The 19,762-nt window shown below is 43.0% G+C and overlaps 1 protein-coding gene across 1 annotated transcript in view; it reads left to right on the forward strand.

Moving 5' to 3' along the window:
• The first annotated feature begins 5,614 nt into the window (after nt 1-5,614).
• Nucleotides 5,615-19,762, forward strand: part of LOC138264485 (sodium- and chloride-dependent neutral and basic amino acid transporter B(0+)-like) — a 385,904-nt gene continuing 371,756 nt past the window's right edge. The window contains exon 1 of the mRNA XM_069212546.1: nt 5,615-5,769. Coding sequence (XP_069068647.1) covers nt 5,701-5,769 — 69 coding nt within the window. The 5' untranslated portion in view covers nt 5,615-5,700. The remainder of the gene's footprint in view (nt 5,770-19,762) is intronic.

A 19,762-nucleotide genomic window follows, 5' to 3' on the forward strand; every position in this document is an offset into this window, starting at 1 on the left:
GGCACTCATTATACTGTGCGTGCTAATAAAGGTGTGTCACATCTGCATAAGGGTAGTGCTAGTCAGAGGCTGTAACAAGACTGCTGTGCATCACCAGCACAACTATAAAGAAGGTGCCAAAGAGGAAAATTTCACTCCAGAGACAACACTGTTACAGAGGGAAGTGTAGGTTTTCATTGAGTATCAGAGGGTGGAATGGGGAATTGCATTTTACCTTGACTCCATTTTGGGCCAGCAAGGCCCTGTGATACTCAACGATAACAAGGCCTGTTTGTTGAATAGCTCATGACCTAGATAAACTTTGTTTTCTGTTCTTTTCTGTTTGTGCAGAATGCATTATGATGCAAGGCTTGCAATCAAGATAGCCCTCATGAAATATCATTGCACACTAGCTGAAGCAATATGTATAAGAAATGTACTATCCTGTGTACGTGTTGTCTCTGTTAGATGGAAAGTTCCATCTTGCAATGTGAGGCGCATAAACCATATTATATAACTTCCTTGCTGTACTGTACCTTACCTTATGTGGTGTGACATAAAGGATTAACAGTAATGTCTTCTGCAATGTTCGAGAAATGATCACATGCTAATGTTGAGAATGTGATACATAAACATGCCTTGTGCTTTGTAGAAATAAAAGATCATGTATGACTTCCTTAATTGAACTGCTCGGACTTGACCTCTCAAGCCTCAGTTCCCGTGCACGTAATAATTATCTTCCTTTATACTCTAAGGGCTGGTTGGTCTTTTGGTTCTGTTCCTGATCTGAAGGAGGCTTCAACAAAAGCAAAGAAATTTAGATTGTTTGGAAAGATATCCAATCTTGAGCAAATATTGGCTCTTTAGAGTAAGATATACAATGCTGTATCCCGACAGACAACTGAGGCTCTCTATAAGGGATTGCAAAAATGAAACTAAACAAAATTGAGTGACAAACTTTTTCGACCTACTCAATTGACATATCTGGGAAAGTTTGTCTTTGGCAAATCATGTAGAGACTTAAAATAGGTTGATGGCAGACGTTACAGATCAGGAGCCTTGTGTAAGTGCAGGCCATGGTGAATCGAATGTTGGCTATATATATGTGCTACACTCCAACTTCTGGGAAAATGAAAAAGGATGACGGAGGGACAACCACAACTGGACGACATGAAGCATTGATTTAGGCAACATATGAGCGTGCAACTGGTGCTTTTTTGAAGCTTCTAAGGAAAGGCGTAGATGTATAAGCAGTATTAAATATGTTCTGTTTTGTGTACATTAAAGAATTATTAGATAATGTAGTTAATATGTTGTAAACTGCCAACGGTTATGACCTGCATTAACACTTTATTGAAGCAGAATATATAAAGGCTCATATCTACAATATGAAGAGCTTTGAATGACATCTGTTTCACATTGAGTACATGCTGTGGGTGAATACTGAATAATGTGTCTATCCCTCACCTTCCAACCCCAGGAAGACTGCAGTCTATGTTACAATGAAATTGCAGAGAGCAGGATCCCTGACCTTAGCATCTAAGGAGAACAGAAGCTATGTTCTGCAAATTACTACTAGTATTTTATTTTGCCACAAATAGCCACAGTTATGTAATTTGCCAAGTGTGTAAGCCAGCTCATCTTTGCCAAGTATGCTAATGTCAAAGAAGTATGCATACTGAATTAGAGTCGCATTTGGCCACGCTTTGGGACGGTTTATAATGTTAGAACGTCTCCCCTTCACTGCCGCCCAGTTTCCAAAGTTCTAATCTATCCTTCTGCTGCAAAGCTAACTCTGACCCCAATGTTCAGGGTATGTGGCACGAGGGAGGGCGCCCATGAGAAAAACGCTGCAGAGACGAGGATTACTGGAGGATGGTGACCCAACCCATGCTGCGCCTTAATAATTACCTCACAAACTTGTTCTTCAACAGCACATGGGCTATACAGAGGAATCACGCGTTGTCAGTGCTCTGAGAGGGCATTGCTGGAGAAACAGAATAAATCATACAACGCTACAGCGTTGAACTTCAGTTTAGATAGCATCAAAGTGTTTGCTCTATTTAAGAAAAGAATGCTTTATTGAGGCAAACCTTTGCCTGGTGTTGACCTACTTGAATTGTCCCGTGGTCTGCTTACCTAAGCCGACAGAAGTCCATTCATTGTGCTTTCCGAAGCAGAAAACCCTCCCACGTCGAGACAAATGTTGCTGTCTGGTATTGTAAACAACTTACTTAAGTCACAGTCAGGTTTTCTTTGATGGGCCCTGTTGAGTTAAAAACACTGACAGCGATATTTTCTATAGAAAGTAGTTAGTTTCCTCTTAGATTATTCGGATGTGTTCTTTATCCGATATATTTTTTTATTAACTTTGGCACAGATTCTACCGCACAGGCTCAATATCCACTATCCAGTCATTCAGAAAAAAAACAACCTTGGTATTTTAACAAAAGACCGTGGGGTCGGAGTCATGTAAATATAGCCACACATTCATGGGGAGTCAATAGCGTAGCCCTGTTAATTAGGTGGAAGGTCCTGACCGAGACCTGAAGTCTGGGGCAGGTACAGGCCACAATCGCAGGTTCAGTGCTGATAGATTAAGTCAGGCAAGACCTCACTGTTAATCAGAAAAGCGGGAGGATGCCCAGTAGCGTCATGGGCCCCAGTGCAAGGAAGCACCTGGACCCCTGCTGCGATATGAATTATAAAATGCAGCAACAATGAGTGTTCAGTGGGCCCCTAAGGCGTCTGTGTCCAGGTGCCACTGTACCTCCGGCGCCAATGGAAAGTACGCCCCTGAGCATGCCTCGTGCCCATCATCCTTGAGCCATGTGGAAATACTGAAACAGCCTGCCTCAGGGCAACAGGTTAGCGGATCAGAGAGAACCCTGGTAGTAAATCCTGGCGGAAAAAATCATGGCAAAAATAACAGTTCCCCATGGCATAGGAAGATTTTTGAATCCGATTTACACGTGGGTGGAAAAAATCGATACTCTCATTTGTAAACAGTTTTTGTCTATTTTGTATTTTTTTAAGTATCCTATTTTTCTACTTTTTGCTTGGGAAGCTACCACCAAATAAAAGTTGAAGCGAATTTCGTGCAATAAAGGGGTGGGGAAAGGACGGAGAGGTGAATTGGAGCTTGCACTCTCCTGATGGTAGACACTAGTGCCAACATGAGTGCAAGTACGGTGTGCACTATTTTATACCTAATGAGTTTACAAACAATGTTGAAGCCCCACCCTTCCCACTGCACATAGACTTTAAAAACAAACTTTAAATATTCTCTTCTCACCTCGCATCCACTCATCACCAGCAGTGCCTAGTTTGAGCCAGTGGCTGTGGCCCACCCGCATTGGTTTTTTTGGGGACGGGGGCTTATTTTTCATTATCACAATTTGACCCAGAACACGAAAGAAAAAAGCAGCAAAGGGGTAAAGAAAAGGGAAGAGAGAAATGTAAAAGCTTTGCAACGGGAGTAACCAGGGACTTTAAGGCACCAATGAGGGTTTGATACAGGTTCCTGGAGGGAACGCTGGTGGATGAAAGAGGCATGAGGCGAAATAAAGACTATGCAACCTGGTACTTGGCAATTACAAAAATTGTGCTCAAGCACTTATTCTTTTACATATTAGGCACTGACCGACAACACTGTCTTTAGGTGAACCATTCAGTTGCCCGTGTTTGATTTATACATTAGTATTTCGTGTACTAACGTGATTATGGCTGAAAAGCAACACAGAGTGTGCAGTACGATTTTACTTAAAAATGATACCAAATATTGCCACTTTTCTCCTCTTGCTTACAGTTGTAAGTCTGGCATCTCTTTTTACAACTCTTGAACAAAGGCGCTGAAACTAGGGGTGCAGGGGGTATTTCAGCACCCCCAAATAACCTCAAAGTATTTCGGAAGAAGAATGAACAGCAAAGAGGCCCGTGAGCTTTTTTTTTTTCTTTCTGCAACATTCGCAGTGATTTTAAAGATAAACTCAAATATCGAAGAACTTTCCTCATAAACTGCACCTAATTATTTAATTATGTTGACAAGTGGTTCGTAACCAGTGGTCTGATAACCCTTGGGGCCCACGATGCCTTGTTAGGGTGTTTGTGACTGTTATACAAAATTAAATAATAATAATAAAGTTAATCAATGAAAATTAATAAAGCATTCACAAATAAGGAAGCGACAATGAAAATGTGAGAACTTTTGCTATATTTGTTGTGAACTACACAAAATATTCCAATATTTGAGCATTTGTTTAGTGTATACTTGTTTTGGGATTTTTTATTATTGTTCTGAGGTTCAAATCATATGAATTGCTTTGGCCAGGGGTTCCTGTTTCCAGTAATGACTCAGTGGGGGTCCACAAAAGTAAAAAAGTTAAGACCAGCTGAGTCAGCCCTTTTGAGGGACAAGCCTGTTGTAATCTCTCTTTGGGATTCTAACCACGCCCATGTCACGTCAGTCCCTTACATTTGTTTGTGGGCTTGCCTTTTAAAATCTACTTGCTTTCATTAGTTTACGTCATGCCTTTTCCGGTGTTTAGCCCTCCTCGAGCACACCAACCAACTACTGGAAACATACGAGGCTCGACTCCATGTTTTCCGTATGGATTCTGGACTACTTTTTCTCTTTATTTGCAGCGCAATCACGCTTTTTTTTCATTTAATATGGCAAGAAAAGTCCAGTTAGGAGTTCACAATGCTAATAGCTCTAACTGGACGAAATGTGAGACCTGTTGCATTGCAAATGCTTTTTTTTATTTTCTTCTCACAAGCTGCAGAATGAATGTGAAAGGAGACTACAGCATCAGACTTTGAACATATGACAAAGAATATTTAATCAGGTTCTAAATCAACCAAAGCACATGCAAAGCTAAAATTGCTCTGATTTATTTCTTTATAGTAATTGTCTCATTTTCATTTAAAATTAATGAGGTGATAAAAACATATTTCGGTGTATTTTTGTAGATCGGGCAAGTGCCATGAATTCTCGGGATACAATGCGATCTGCCCTCCAATATACGCCTAAGCACTTCTTTAAAGTTCGGTACAACGCGTGCAGACATCCAGTAACAGCGCCTATAACTGCGTGCACGCATCGGAGTTTAATGGTAAAACCATGTGTGTGACGTGCGTTTCCTCCTCAGTGCCAAAGTAAATCTGCATCTTCAAGTATGGCCTACAAATACTAGTGGAGTATTGCACTGCACAGCCACGTTTAGCCGTTTAATTTAGAAAATGTGGTTCAAAATTTGCCAATGGACTCCGCACTGCTCCTTTGGGGTACTCACCCCTTAAGTAGAAATAACAATGTCCACATCCCGTGTGCCTTTTGTGAGATGACACTGGCGGCCAGCACACTACTCTATTAAGTGTGGCAGCGTCACTGCTCCTAAAGCAATGCTCAGGGATGTTTACAGTGTCAGCTTTAAATATACCTACACGCCTGGAATAGGAGCAGCAAAGTTACCACATCTTCTACTGCCCAGGTGTGATCCCTTCACTGTCTCCTCATGGTTTCCCAAACAATGGGTTCTGGCTGATTGTGTAACCTATTATTTGAGTTTGTTTGGCCTATTATTAGACGTCTGAGAGGGATAAAAGGGACTGACTTCCTGGTTAGACCTTTTTCAGCTGTATCGTCATTAGGAGGAACAGTCTCCCACAAAAAGTTCCTGAAAAAACTGCAGCTCACGTTAAGGCTGTTCCCTCTCGAGAATGGGGTGGAGAAACATGTCTCTGCCTGGGTGCGTCAGGTGTTGTAGAAAGAAAAACACGAAAGACAAGGTATGTACCTTTTTAAAATGCTTTCATTGAAGTTAAGGAAAAGCAATTGTTTCTGCTGAAGGAAGCTTTGAGTTTAGTTTCCAAACTGTTTTAAAAATAAAAAAGATTTATACAATGTATTAAAACAAATTAAAATAATTCTGTTCCAATTGTACCCCTTTCAAAAATAAAAAAAACTATGGAAGAAAATATATAATTTGTACTTAAAACGTCCCATCGCGTAATAGTCTGACAGGGTGGAAATTGTATTTATTAGGAGAATCGCGTGAAAAGCAAATAGGAGACTCTAGATGAACCAAACGCCGGACGTTCATTGTACCAGTCTCTTATTGACTCACCTGTCTGCACTGAAGTCCCTATTACGTGTTTTAATTCCACACTGTGTTTCCACAACCTGAAACCCAACATCCTCTTTGGCTCATTCACCCTGGGGCCCTGCCTGATGATACCTGCAGCATAGTCCCTCCAACTCGCCTGTAATGTTCCCTAAGTGCAGCGATAACCCTCACCTTGGCCTTCTCCGGACTGACTGAGTGGTCCGTTGCCAGATTATTCTTCCAAGGTGCATCCCACATCCATGGCTGTGATGCAAAGGCTTGGCTGGCGCCACCTCCGACCTCCCATCCTCCATCCTGATCCTGTTCCTGTATATTCGCTGGTGTCGGCACCTTGGGATTCGTGCTTATCTGTTCAAGTGTGTCCTCCTGAGCATCACTGCTTCCTGTTCCTATCACTCACTACAGCTCTAACATATCATGTCGGTGAAAAGCCACGCGGTGAGTAGGAGGCAGTGTGGAGTCTGCCAGCAGCGCTCCGACTCAGGGGTACTGACTGCATACGTAGTTAAAGTAGTGAGCTCAACCCATACCCCCAGTGCACTTTACCCCCAGTGCACTTTTCGTCTACTCAGGATGCAGACGTTATTTGTTTACAACTATACGTTCTCTTTTATGTTCATTATTTTGCATTGACTTTTATGGAAGTTGAAAGTTGTTTTAAAGCGCAGAATTCCACGAGGAATGGGAAAGAGTGAGTAAACAACGATGTGGGTGTAGTTGTCTTCCACTAAACACTACAGTCTCAGCTGACGAAAATCCAGTTCAGTGGTGACAGCCGGACCTAATCCAGCCAGCAGCAAGGGACGAAATGAGAGGCAGAATTATTAGAAGGGTTATTTGTGAATGGTCTTTGGAAAGGGCATTCCTATTTTGCCTGCTTTATTCAAAACTACCCATAGTGAACCATAGAATCCTGTATACAACACTGAGTTCAATGGCTTAATGCGCTGAACTGTGAGCCCAATATGATGCTCTTCGAACTTTGACCACCAGACAGCAAGGGCAAGCAAAGTTATAAAACACAATAGAAAACACTATGCAAAGTTTTGCGCAGATACAAGCTGGACGGTTTTAAATGCTTTCTACTGGATTTAAACGTGAGATGTGTGTTCTGGGACATTAACCGAAGTAGGGCCAGCAGTAAAAAACAGGTTCTGCCATTTTATGAAAAATATATACTAATAGCCAGTTCCAAGAGGCAAATGGAATCAGCTGAGATTTAAATCACGTCTAAGAAAAGCGGATTTTACCTTCCGAATCCACAAGTTATCCTTGGTGATTGGTAAACTGGGATCTGCAGCAGACAGCAGACACTCGCTTTGATTCACACCACTTAACCCAATCCTAGAATCACGCTATTGTTAGCAGTTTTACATAATGTGTGTCCAAACAGCACATTATGGATTGAATTACTCAATCAATTGTATGCACGTGGCATCTTTGCCTAAGAGTTTGTTAACTAAGTTTCCAAAGCAGACAGGTTTGTGAAGTAGTGCTACACGAACCTTCTAACACTGTATGTTAGAGAACATTACAAAAAATTGCCGAAACACCGTTAGAATTAAGAATATCGTGCACCTCAGATATTGTTACTCTTACGTAATAACATAATGTACTCCACCCATTGACCTGATGCGAAGGGGGTTTCTGTTCTACTGTCTTGAGACACGTCGTGTGATTTCTCAGCTTTCTGAAATCAGAAACATCTGTTTGGTGTACCCTAAAACCCTACCACTGAAACTATACAGCATCAAGGGCAGCCGCAAAGTTTATCGGATTTAGCTATCTTTATAATTATCTTTGTGCGGTGGTTATTTTCCTCCTGCTTTAAATCATGTTTTTGCCTCTTTGGCTCATTTATTGAAATGTTCATCTCTGTTCACAGTACTACATGCATTATTCAATATTATTCACTAGGAATTTGTAACCGGGGCCACCGGCAGTAACAAGAGAGCAGGATTTAGTGGCCGGTGTAATCCCTGGTGGTAGGCGGCACGACTGCTACACCACTGCACACTATCAGGGCAACATGTGCCCATGGAAGCACCCCCGGGAGACCTCGAGGGGTGTTACATTCCTTGGTAACTCTACGCACCGTGGGGTGGACGGCTGCAACAGCTGCTGTTAGGGCACTATACAACGTTACAGGCACTCCACGTTGTAAAATATGAATACTGAGAGTTCTGTCTTTACCTCACAAAGAGATTATTAGTACAATAGTATCTTAAATCCCTAAGGATCCCGCAGTGTTAAAAAACCCTCAGCAAAATAATACAAGCTAAGCAATGTTCGCTATTTTATAAGGTGACCCTATTAACCCTCATGTGGCGCGCGCCAGTGCCCCAACAATAGCCTTCAGGGAGGGCTCCTTGAACTGTTGGCTGCAGCAGAGGGTTCTCTGTGAGTATCCCATTTCTATAGATTGGGACGCTGTGAACAAACGTCGCAGGAAACAGGTAAACTTGTTTATCAAGTTTATTTCCCAAGGAACAACCTGGAGTTCGGCTGCACCTCCAACTCATGCCAACCGCCCACAATCGAATCTTCGCAACCTTCCCCCTCGAGCGTTTATGATGCGTAGAAGCCAGTATGTATTAGAAGCCAGTACGCATCATAACAGACGCCATGTTGTCTCACCCCCAAACCATAACCAAAGGTTCAGAGTTTGATTTGTAACTAAAAAAAAAGTGCCAGGCCCCTCATCAGGAAGCCCCTTCCAGTGCTGCCAATGAGAATACCAAAACAACTACTAACCATCACACTCCTGCCAGAGTGATAATTCAGACTTTTTCAGGCCCCCAAACCAATACCAATGGCTTGGGCGGCGGTATTAGTCTTTTTCTAATGTTTTTTTAATTGATAAAGGACTGCAGTTGTACTTATCTCTAAATTAGTGTAACAGCACCATATGTGGCAGACTGTCGTAAGTGCCAGCATTGTCAATTAAGTGCCAGAGCCGAACACCAGAAACCACTGGCTCAAATTAAGCACTGCAAAGATGACTCTCTTCCCCCTTGAGATGAGTATTCTCTACACTACCACGTGTGCATTCATGGCTCGAGCTTAGGTCACAGTGCTCACTCTCTGGTGCGTTGACCCTACAACAGTGATACCCCCTCCTTTTGGCAACCCTACCCTCCCTTGTACCCCCTCAGTTGTTTTCCATCTTTTTTCAGCACTCATACCTCCTTCTCTCCTTGGCACAACCCCTATATCCTCATGGAAAGCTGCCAGGTGACACCAGTGCTTCACAATGTTTACACAATGCCAAACTTTTCGCCCTCCCTTGTTTAATTTTCAGGATGCATATTACACAAATTGCCACAAAACATGAGAAAGAAAAAATGTTTTCCTATTTTGAAGCAGAAGGTTCTTTCTGTTATTATGTATCTCTTCTGACATGATGAATAATGGTTAAAATAGATTTCATTATATGTCAATGAAAAGAATGAGCGGTTTAATTTACCTCAATGTATTTGGTGTGTGTCACAGGAGAGTAAAGAACTACAGAAGTGGTTCATAATGTGGTTAATCAATATAATACTACTGGACTGGAGATCGCAGTCACACTCCAACTAAACAAGCATTGCAAAAGCCAATTGGTCTTGCTCAGCCAATACTTCCTATTGTTTATATTGATCTTGCAAATGCTTGTAAAATTGAGCAGGCACTAACCTAGCCAATAGTGGCATCTGGCTACTGTGGAAATGTATCTTATGCTTCCAAGATGGCTGTCACGTTGTGTGATTCAACGTGGCAGGATACAAAGTAACTGCTGTCATGGAAGTGTATTTATCATGCTGTGGTGTATTACGCAACATGGTGGCCATTTCCTGAACCATAAAAAAAAATGCACTTCCAAAACGTCCCTTGTGTTGCATTTTGCTGTGTTGTGTCAGGCCACATTGCATCACACAATATGGCCACCATCTTGGAAGTATAAAAAGGAGACATACAGAAGAGCTGTATGACCCTATGGTTTTGCCAAGGCTGGCGCAATTTTAAAGCATCCAGCACTGACTGGGATAATGTGATAATTGACAGGATATCAGCAGGCAATGAGAGAGGGCCATAGAGGGAGTGGGGACAAAGGCGAAAGAATGAGAAAGACAGATGGTAAGAGAGGGTCGTGGAGGGAGTGGGTCGAAGGTGAGAAAAGGAGAGAGACATGTGAGTGAGAAAGAGTGAGACCATGACACCAAGCTGCATCAGAATTGGATGTCAGAGGGGTGGGGAAAGAGAGGCGAAAGGGTGGGAGTGTGCACTCAGCCTGGGAGGGGAGTTCAATGAGCGAACATGCACTTACTTAAAATACCCTATCTACAGTGACAATGATTAAAATAAAAGAATAAATAGCTCTCAGTCATCAGCAGCGGAAGGGTACACTCACCCAATCAAAAACAGAGATAAAACCTAAGTGCTCAAGATGCAGGACAAGCACCAGCATAGGGAACAAATATACTGAAACAGGAGCCGAAAGTAAAATAAACAAAGAATCGACTTAATCACGAGTAAACGTGAAGCCTACTGTAACACATACAAGTATTGATCTCGGTGCTTCCTGCAAAAGACAGTGAGGTGTGTAGACGCTCCAAAAGTCCCGCCGTTTTCTTGATTCGTGTCACTGTTCGTAAATATTAAATATGTTTTTGATAATAACAGGCAATGTTGGACTACTCCCATAGGGCCTAGGGTTCGCGTTTTAATGTGCTGTTGCAAGTAATGCTTCTAGAGACGTGACTAGTTCTGTAAAGTGTATTGGTAGCAGATAGGCCAGGTGCAGTACACTACCTGGCAGCAGGCACGCTTGATGCTTCATCCTGTTCTGAGAGAAAGCGTGCTTGGTGCTTTGAGCCTGGCGACAATGCATAAATAGATGAAGTAGAATGCATCAAATGTATCTCTGCCCCTGTAGACGTTGTTGTGCTCAGTGATGTCGCTTTTTCTGGCAGTAGGAAGGAGATTATTTCTGCACAACATCCTGACAGGAGGTGGACTCAGTCCTGATCTCAACATGTTAGCAGCAGCGTGCTGTAGCAGCATGGGGTCTGCACCCTATGCTCGCAGTGGCGTGTCATTGATGCTGTAACAACACCTGCAGGAGTGTTTGTGATCGATCCTAGCAGCAGGATGCCTGGTTCTCTGGAGCATGCACACACGCAGTGCCGTAGCTCATTCTGAAAGCAAATAAGGACTTCTGTGATCCATTTTTAACCTCCGGGGTTAGCCCATACTTTGTTTTTAATAAAACAAGATATATACACACACACACGTACGCACGCACACACACACTTTTAAAGGGGCTTTTAGCTATCCTTCTTCATCAATTGATCTGTATTACTCACATTTTACTTCCATCCATCACGGCACACAGCTCGTAGCACATGGGCAGCAAACTCTAGACTCTAGCCATTGGCTTACTGACTGAGTAATGACATTCTGCTCTGGCACAATATGCTTATTTGCCTACAGATTAGTTCCTCTCAATGCCAGGAAATACTGTTGCATTTACTATATATATGCGTGTGAGTGTGTGTGTGTGTATATATATATATATATATATATATATATATATATATATATATATATATATATATATATATATATATATTCAGAAGAAAGACTGTGAGGCGACAACACGTCAGCCACTTTATTGCATCCTGCACTCTAATTTGAAATAACCACTATTTAATAAAGAGTTGTCAGTTATATGTGTACCGCTGCCTATCCCTGTTGTGCCAGATTACTGCTTGAGGGGACCTGCGAAGACAATGTGTGTTTTAATACAACGTGCCCCTTCATAGAAACAAACATTTGCAAACAAAATACGCATTGCAAAAGTCAAAAGTTCGGCAGCTAATGCCCCATCTATTGGCATTGTCAATGCTCGTTTAATAGGTTGGCTATTCCTTGACCCACTATTCACTCTATTAACATTGTGAGTGTCTGCAGGAATGGTCCACTCTGCACTCTTTCTTGGTAGTAGCTGTTGGGATTGGCAGCTGTATATTTACCCTGACAGCAGTGGTGTGCACTATGTTATACCTTAGAAGGGAGAAAAGTGGGTACTTGGGGCCATGACCAATTCTCCCAGCTGTGAGTGACTCACTGATGGGCCTTGCCGTTGGCAGTAGTGGGTGTGCTCGTTTTTGTCGCTATCCTGTCAAGTCTGAACTTCTGTAGATTTTACCCGCAGACGGTGTGCTCAGTGCTGCACCCTGTCATGCCAGTAGAAGCTGCATATAGTGGTGTTCTCAGAAATAAATGTGGCAGGTGTTGTGTTTCGGAATGAATACAATAGGTGTTGCAATGTACAGTGGCAGTAGCATGTGGAACTTGTTCAGTAACCTGTCCTGGAAGGTGGGGCGTAATTGGATCTGAACTGCATACTGACGAAAGCTGTTTTTCTAGGAACAGATATGCTTTGTGCACTACACAATCCTGGCAGATGTTGTGCTAAGTGTTGTGGTATCTTGTAGCCAGGGGTGTGATTAACGCGTGGCTACTGGTGGCTACAGTGGTGTGACTGGTGCTGCCACTTCTTATAGGATAGCACTAAGAACACCTGTGACAAGATATGGTGGATATATATCACACCCTACCCAGGCTGTAGCGTAGGATATGTTCAGTATTATACCATTGTCAGTAAATACTCCCTTGATGGTCTCTGCCAGAACATTTGCTTGGTAGTGTATCCAGTGACAGCTCTTTGCAATGTGGACTAAAGCAACTACAGGAACTTAAATAAACAGGCGCATCACATTGATGGAGGCAGCATCATGAAGGTAGTTGCACACAGTCAATTGATGCTGAGCCTGGAGGTGACCACAGTGGTTAGTGAACAGCTGATAGCATTATTTGTTTATACACTGTGAGAGCCAAACACCACATTTTTACTGAACCCCAGTAATGTATGCCCTTACCTAAGGTAATCCAGCTCTGTTGTTAATGTTGATCTAGCAGTAAGAAACAGCTCCCTGTCCAACATTAAACAACGTGTTTAGCATAGTAAAATTCAAATAGGAATTTAATCCACTCAATAACTGATTTCTAGGTTAAAATTAAGTTTTAAAGATGTATTACAGAAGTCTTAATATAAAAGATACGGAAAAATGCATAGATTGCCATGAAGGCTCAGATACCGAATACATCTGGACAAATATCCCTATTTAAGCAGTTAATCTCTCCAAATTCTAAGTGTCAAACTTATAATGAGTAGTGAAAGCATTCTAAGGAAGAAGAAGAAATCTGAAAATAATCAGTCAGAGTCTCGGGAGGAAAATGAGAAGCTGCCGAAACCTCTAAAACTGCGGGGTTTTCTATACACATTCCATGCGTACACAATTGCAAAACCGCAGATTCAACATAACATGATCATGGTAGGTTGCATTGGCCAATCAAAAGTAACTTCGTAATTATTGAAACACTTATCAATATCCCATTTCTTAAGGTAAAACTAAATCTTCTGTTTGCCTTCCTCGCAACAGCACCCCAGAGAAGTACAGTACAATATGAACTATTTCTCATACAAAAACTCCTAGAACTATGTTATTCTGGAGGTCTACATCAGAACTTCCAGTGGAAATACTTCAAAATAATATACATTGGGGGAAGTTTTATTCATAATACATGCTTTCTAAGCATAATGAGCATTTGCATCATAGCACTCTGTACACCGCAAACAATGTTAGGAGAAAAGTCTTTGATTAAGAGGAGGAATGAGCAGGAGCACGATCAACAGACACCGAACGCTTTATCCATTCAAATAAAGTGGTCTTACACGAAAATGTGACATAATTATACTATATTATTAATTACACTTCTAAGTAATTTAATTAAGTAATTTCAAGAAAATCTTCTTTCTTTCACGCAAATAAATTGTCACCCAAAATACGCACATGAGAAAAAACTTTAGCATACACCTAGTCAAAAATTATTTGGTTGTCAGCTAGAGGAATTCACTTACATGCTTGTTAATAACTTTAATATGCTCCACTGACCCCAAGTATGCATGGCAAACAAATGGACATCTGAGGCAAATGAAAAACACCTGTGCTCTATGTAGAAAATTCGCCTTTTAAACATGGTGACCATAGATTTTTCTTCTTTTTGTGGACCGTATTGTTGGTGGCTCTAGGACTCTGTGCACTTTACCACAATAGTTACGTTGATGTTATTCTCCCTCTGAATCATTGGTTGTAAACTGGTACTCCCTATTTGGCCTTTGTAACTTTTATATAAGCTTGCTATAAATGGTGGCATAAGTGTTCTTAAGGTATGGGAAGTAAAATGTCACATGCGGGAAGCCTTTAAAATTAACACCCACCCCCACACATGCCAAAACTATATTTCTGCAAGGAGAACCATTGTGCTTAGGCTAGCCTGCAGTTTCAAGACACTGTAGTGATGCGTGACCAGAAAAACTGTCTTTGCCATCTAGAAAAAAGCCTATTTTATATATTCAGTCGTCATTCCTGCAGTGAGACTTGTAAGCCCACAGGACAGGATACTAATATATTAAAATAGGGCACACAACATATTGGAATTAGTGTGCCCTGAAAGTAAAAAACATGTCAAAAGCTATTTCACTTCGTAGGCCTGGCTAAACCTATCGCAAATTGCACAGGTGGGAATTAAAATCTTTATTTTCCACCTTGCTTAGGATTGGCTGTAAAATGCTTTAAAGTTTTTTCTTGCTTACTTTTTAAAATATGACTTATTGAAGACATATGATTTGGGATAACAAGGAGAAAAATAACTTTCTAAAAATGAGATTTAGGCTGCCTAAGCTAGACCTAGCCTAAAACCAGTTATCTAGGAGATTTGTCTTGCAATTGATAGAACAAAGGGCAGCCTTTAGACTAGGAGATGGCAGGGAAGGCTTCTCCTGTTGATTTGCAAGATCCTCTTAGACAGACCATGCCCAGTCACACTTCTAGAGCTGGAACACATCTTTGGCTGGGAGAGCTGACAACCCTGGCTCAGAGGACAATGCATTTCTTCTGGGTCCAGGAATGGGTGTTAACTGCTGGCCACTTAGCAATTATTAGCTGTCTGGGAATGGACAGGAACAGTGGGCAGAACAAAGGGCAGTTTTAGCACATCTTTTAACCTGGACATGACAAGTAGGGCTTATTTTACTCATCCACAGGACCCCCCAGGACAGTTACACTCCAGCCACATTAGGAGGGAAAACTAGTTTTGACCATGTCATATAGGGTAGTGGCCAAGATGCTCAAGACAAGCCTGTCTGCTGGTAGCTGGATCACACAACCTTGCAACTGGCTCTTGGGTAATTTTATATTAAGGCAAAGAGGAATTGCTGCAAAAGGAGGTGGGGGATTGTGGGGACATTGTTAGGATTGGGCAGGAGAATTTCCCCAATCACTGACTAATGTAAAGGATAAATCTGGTACCTCCTCCACAACCTCCTCAGATCATTGCTGGACCTGGGAAGATTCTTATGAAGAAAGCGCTTCTGCTGGAAGAATAATCCTAACTTCTGACTAGTTACTCTTTCTGGAAGAAGGACTCACACAAGGACTCAAGGAGCCCTGAATCCTGCTGGCATCCAAGGACTGGAACTGCTTTTCAAGTGCCAAATGTTTGGGTTTCTGTTTACTTGCTTCAGGGACACAAAAGGAGAGGGCCTCCTGACTCCAATAGGTCCCAGTAGACTAAGGAGGACTAGACCCCGCAAAAGACCTGGTTGAAGAGAGACTTGGGGCATAGCAGCCTGCCCCAAGGAGTTAAGGGTGACAGGCGGGCCCAGAATAAGCTCTTTCAACAGTTAGAAAATAATTTTGATAGGAAAACATTTGGCCAGGATAGTTGGCTTGATGTGTCTGACCTCTGGGGCATACCAGTTGGCCTAAAATTGCCCCTAAGCCCTGGTACCCCATGAACTGTTATTTTTTCATAGTGCTTAGTGTGGGAAACTGGCCCCTTGTTGCAGTACCCCCCACATTTTGCCTGGTTACTGAATGCAACTTAGACTGGAGTGCATTAGGTACCTGCTAACCAGGTGCCCAGTGCCAGTGTTCTTCCCCTAAAAAAGATGGAAATATTGTCTCAATTGGCATCACCCTTAGCTAACACTATAAGTCCCTAATAAGTGGTACTTTATTACCCAGGGCATGGGGTACTAAGGGTAGGCCCCTGAGGACAGCAGCACCGATTGTGGCACCATCAGGGACCATGCATCCAAGTGCACCTAGAACTGCCATTGCAGACTGAGTGTCCTAGGGCAATCCTAAAATGCAAAACTGAAATGACACACAGCCTGTGCACCCTGTCCACTACACACTACATGCATTATAGGTAAGTCACCCCTCTTAGGCCTTCTATCCCTTAGGCATTTGCAGTATACTGCATGTGTAGGCATAGATACATGAGCAATATGCTCCTACTATGTCACTGCCAAACCTATGCATAGTAAGTGAACAGAGCAGCCATTTTACATGCATGTGCTGAACACTGGCCAGTATGAGTTTCACACCTACATGATGCCACTCTGCACCCTGGGTTGTTTGGTATCAAACAACTCAGAATGATAAATCCAAACTGATATGAGTATTGGATTTATTGTAAAATGTACTCTGGGGCCACTGGTGTGACGTGTCCCCCACACATTGCATGTTGTTGGACTTGGAACTTTTTTAAGGGTCATACAACATCTTTTTGCCTCCTTCCTCCTATATTTTCTGACCAGTTCTTGGTGGCTTTAGGACTCTGGGCACTTTACCACTGCTAATCAGTGCTGAAGTGCATATGCTCTCTGTGTAAACTGTATTGTTGATTGGTTTTCCATAATTGGCATATTTGATTTACTGGTAAGTCCCTAGTAAAGTGCACTAGAGTTGCCTAGGGCCTGTAAATCAAATGCTACTAGTGGGCCTGCAGCACTGGTTGTGCCACCCACATTAGTAGCCCAGTAAACGTGGCTGAGACCTGCCACTTCAGTGTCTGTGTGTGCAATTTAAACTGCCAATTCGACTTGGCAAGTGTGCCCACTTGCCAGGCCTAAACCTTCCCTTTTTAATCATGTAAGGCACCACTAAGGTAGGCCCTAGGTAGCCCCACGGGCAGGGTGTAGTATATGTTAAAGGTGGGACATGTACTGGTGTGTTTTACATGTCCTAGCAGTGAAATACAGTTTTCACTGTTGCAAGGCCTATCTCTCTCATAGGTAAACATTGGGGTTGCCTTTAAATATCATTAAAGCGCAGATTCCCTTTGGGAGCCAATAGAAATATGGATTTTAGGGTCTCTGAACTCACAATTTAAAAATACACCTTTTTAGTGAAGTTGTATTTTAGATTGTGTGTTTGAAAATGCCACTTTTAGAAAGTAGGCATTTTCTTTGCTTAAACCATTCTGTGACTCTGCCTGTTTGTGGATTCCCTGTATTGGTCAGTTTGACCGCTGGGAGGTTTGCACCGCTCCTCTAGACAGTAACACCAAGGGAGCTGGAGTGTAGCCTGCATATCCTGATGAGCCATCTGGGCTGGAGGGAGGGAGGAGTGGTCACTTACGCCTGAAAAGGCTATGCCTGCCCTCACACAATGAAGTATCCAACCCCTGTTGTGTGTCTGGGGCCTGGCCTGGGCAAGGCAGGATCTTGAAAACAATAGAGACTCATTTTTGAAGTAGGCCTACTTCAAAGGCAGAAAGGGGTACAAGAAGAGGACCCACAACCCCTGAAAACAGATCACCTCTGGAATCAAAAGGAACCTCTGTCAAGGAGAAGAGCTGAAGAGAAGAGCTGCCCCTGCCTGTGACTTTGCTTTGTTGGGCTATCCTGCAGTTGCTGCTTCTACCTATGAAAGGGGACAAAGACTGGACTTTGTTGTGCATTCCTGGTTGAGAAGACTCTCCAAGGGCATGAACTGAGCCATGCCTCCTGTTGTGGAAGTCTCATGACCCTCAAAGACTTCCCCTGCCAGCACCTGGACTCTCTGCTGAGACTCCTGCCCTGGCAAGTGGTGCTCTATCCAGTCCCTGGGCCCTTTAAAGGTGAAGCTGGCAGAGAAGAACTGAAAATCCATACACAGAACGCCATGCGGGGCAACTTGCAAAGCACCATTCACGATGCAGCTGATAAATGATGCGTTGCCAGCTATGTGGCTGAAATTGATGTTCCACCTGCATCGTGGCTGGGAGATCAATGCAACGCACCTGGAGAAACGACGCACAAGACCCGCTTATGGAGGCTGATAACGACGCAAAGGCCCGCAGTGTGGTTTTCTGATACCGGGTGACCGGATTTTCCACGCATCGTCCCCGACCATCCAAGTCAACCTTACTCTGTGTAGATCTGATGTGTGCCATCTGGAAATTGACGCATCCCTCTTTTGAGAGGGAGAAAAATGAGGCATCCTGACCCACCCGGAGAAGGAAACAACACACTACCTCACTTGTGAGTAAGGAATTGACGCATCGCTGACTTTTCCAACACACGTTCACCAGTGCGGCTTTATTTTTTACGCTAACCAGGTACTTTGTGTAACAACAGCATTCTCACTGTTTTCTAAGGATTAAGACTCTTATTCTTTTGAAAATAAATATCTTGACTTGTGTATATTGGATTTTTGTAATTTTTGTCTTGTTTTGTTTAGATAAATATTACTTATATTTCTAGACCTGCATTGTGTCATTTTGTGGTGTTATGACTGTATTACTGTGTGTGTTGGTACAAATACTTACACATTGCTTCTGAAGTTAAGCCTGCTTGCTGGTGCCATGCTACCAAGCGGGTGAGCGGGGGTTAACTGAGGGTGATTCTCCTTTACCCTGACTAGAGTGAGGGTCTTTGCTTGGACATGGGGTAACCTGACCGCCAACCAAAGACCCCATTTCTAACACATGTGATATAGGTAAGTAGGCCCTCTGGCAGGCCTTTCAGCCCTAAGGCAGGGTGCACTATATTTTATGTGTGGGCATAGATGCATAAGCCATATGCCTGTACTGTGTCCTTGCCAAACATGGGACATAGAAAGTGAACAGAGCAGCCATGGGCTGGACACTGGTCAGTGCGAGTTTCACAGCTACATGATGACCACACTACACCCTAGGTTGTTTGGTATCAAACAACTCAGAATGATAAATCCAAACTGGTACCAGTATTGGGTGTATTGCAAAATGTATCCAGGGGGCCACCTTAGAGGTGCCCCCTGCAAAAGCTTACTACATTGGCATGGTTGCTGGCCACCAACAGACAGGATTCTGGAATCCTGGGGTGAGAGCCTGTGCTCTCTGGGTATAGAGAACAAAGCCCTACCTAGGTAGAGGTGTTGCACCTCCTCCCCCAGGAATGTGCAAATCTCTGCCTATGAGCTTCAAAGTGCTTACCACACTTGAAACACAACCCCTAGCCCTCCTGCTAGAGGTAGATGGCTGCCCCCATTGGAAACCACCACTTTTCGTGGGAGCAATGGTGGGAAACTGCACAAAGGACAGGAGGAGTGGCCCCCCACGCTTCAACCACCCCCAAGTATTGCATGCAAGGTGACCTTTCCATTCTATTTTCCTCCATCTTGCATGGTAGGAAAATACCCTATCAGGGATAGGGATATGACCTCTGGCCACAGGAAGTGGTTACATAGTGGGTGTTGCCAGCCTAGGGTAGAAGAGCCATTATTAACTACTAGGTACTC

This window comes from Pleurodeles waltl, chromosome 2_1, assembly GCF_031143425.1.
Source record: "Pleurodeles waltl isolate 20211129_DDA chromosome 2_1, aPleWal1.hap1.20221129, whole genome shotgun sequence".
NCBI classification, from domain to species: domain Eukaryota; kingdom Metazoa; phylum Chordata; class Amphibia; order Caudata; family Salamandridae; genus Pleurodeles; species Pleurodeles waltl.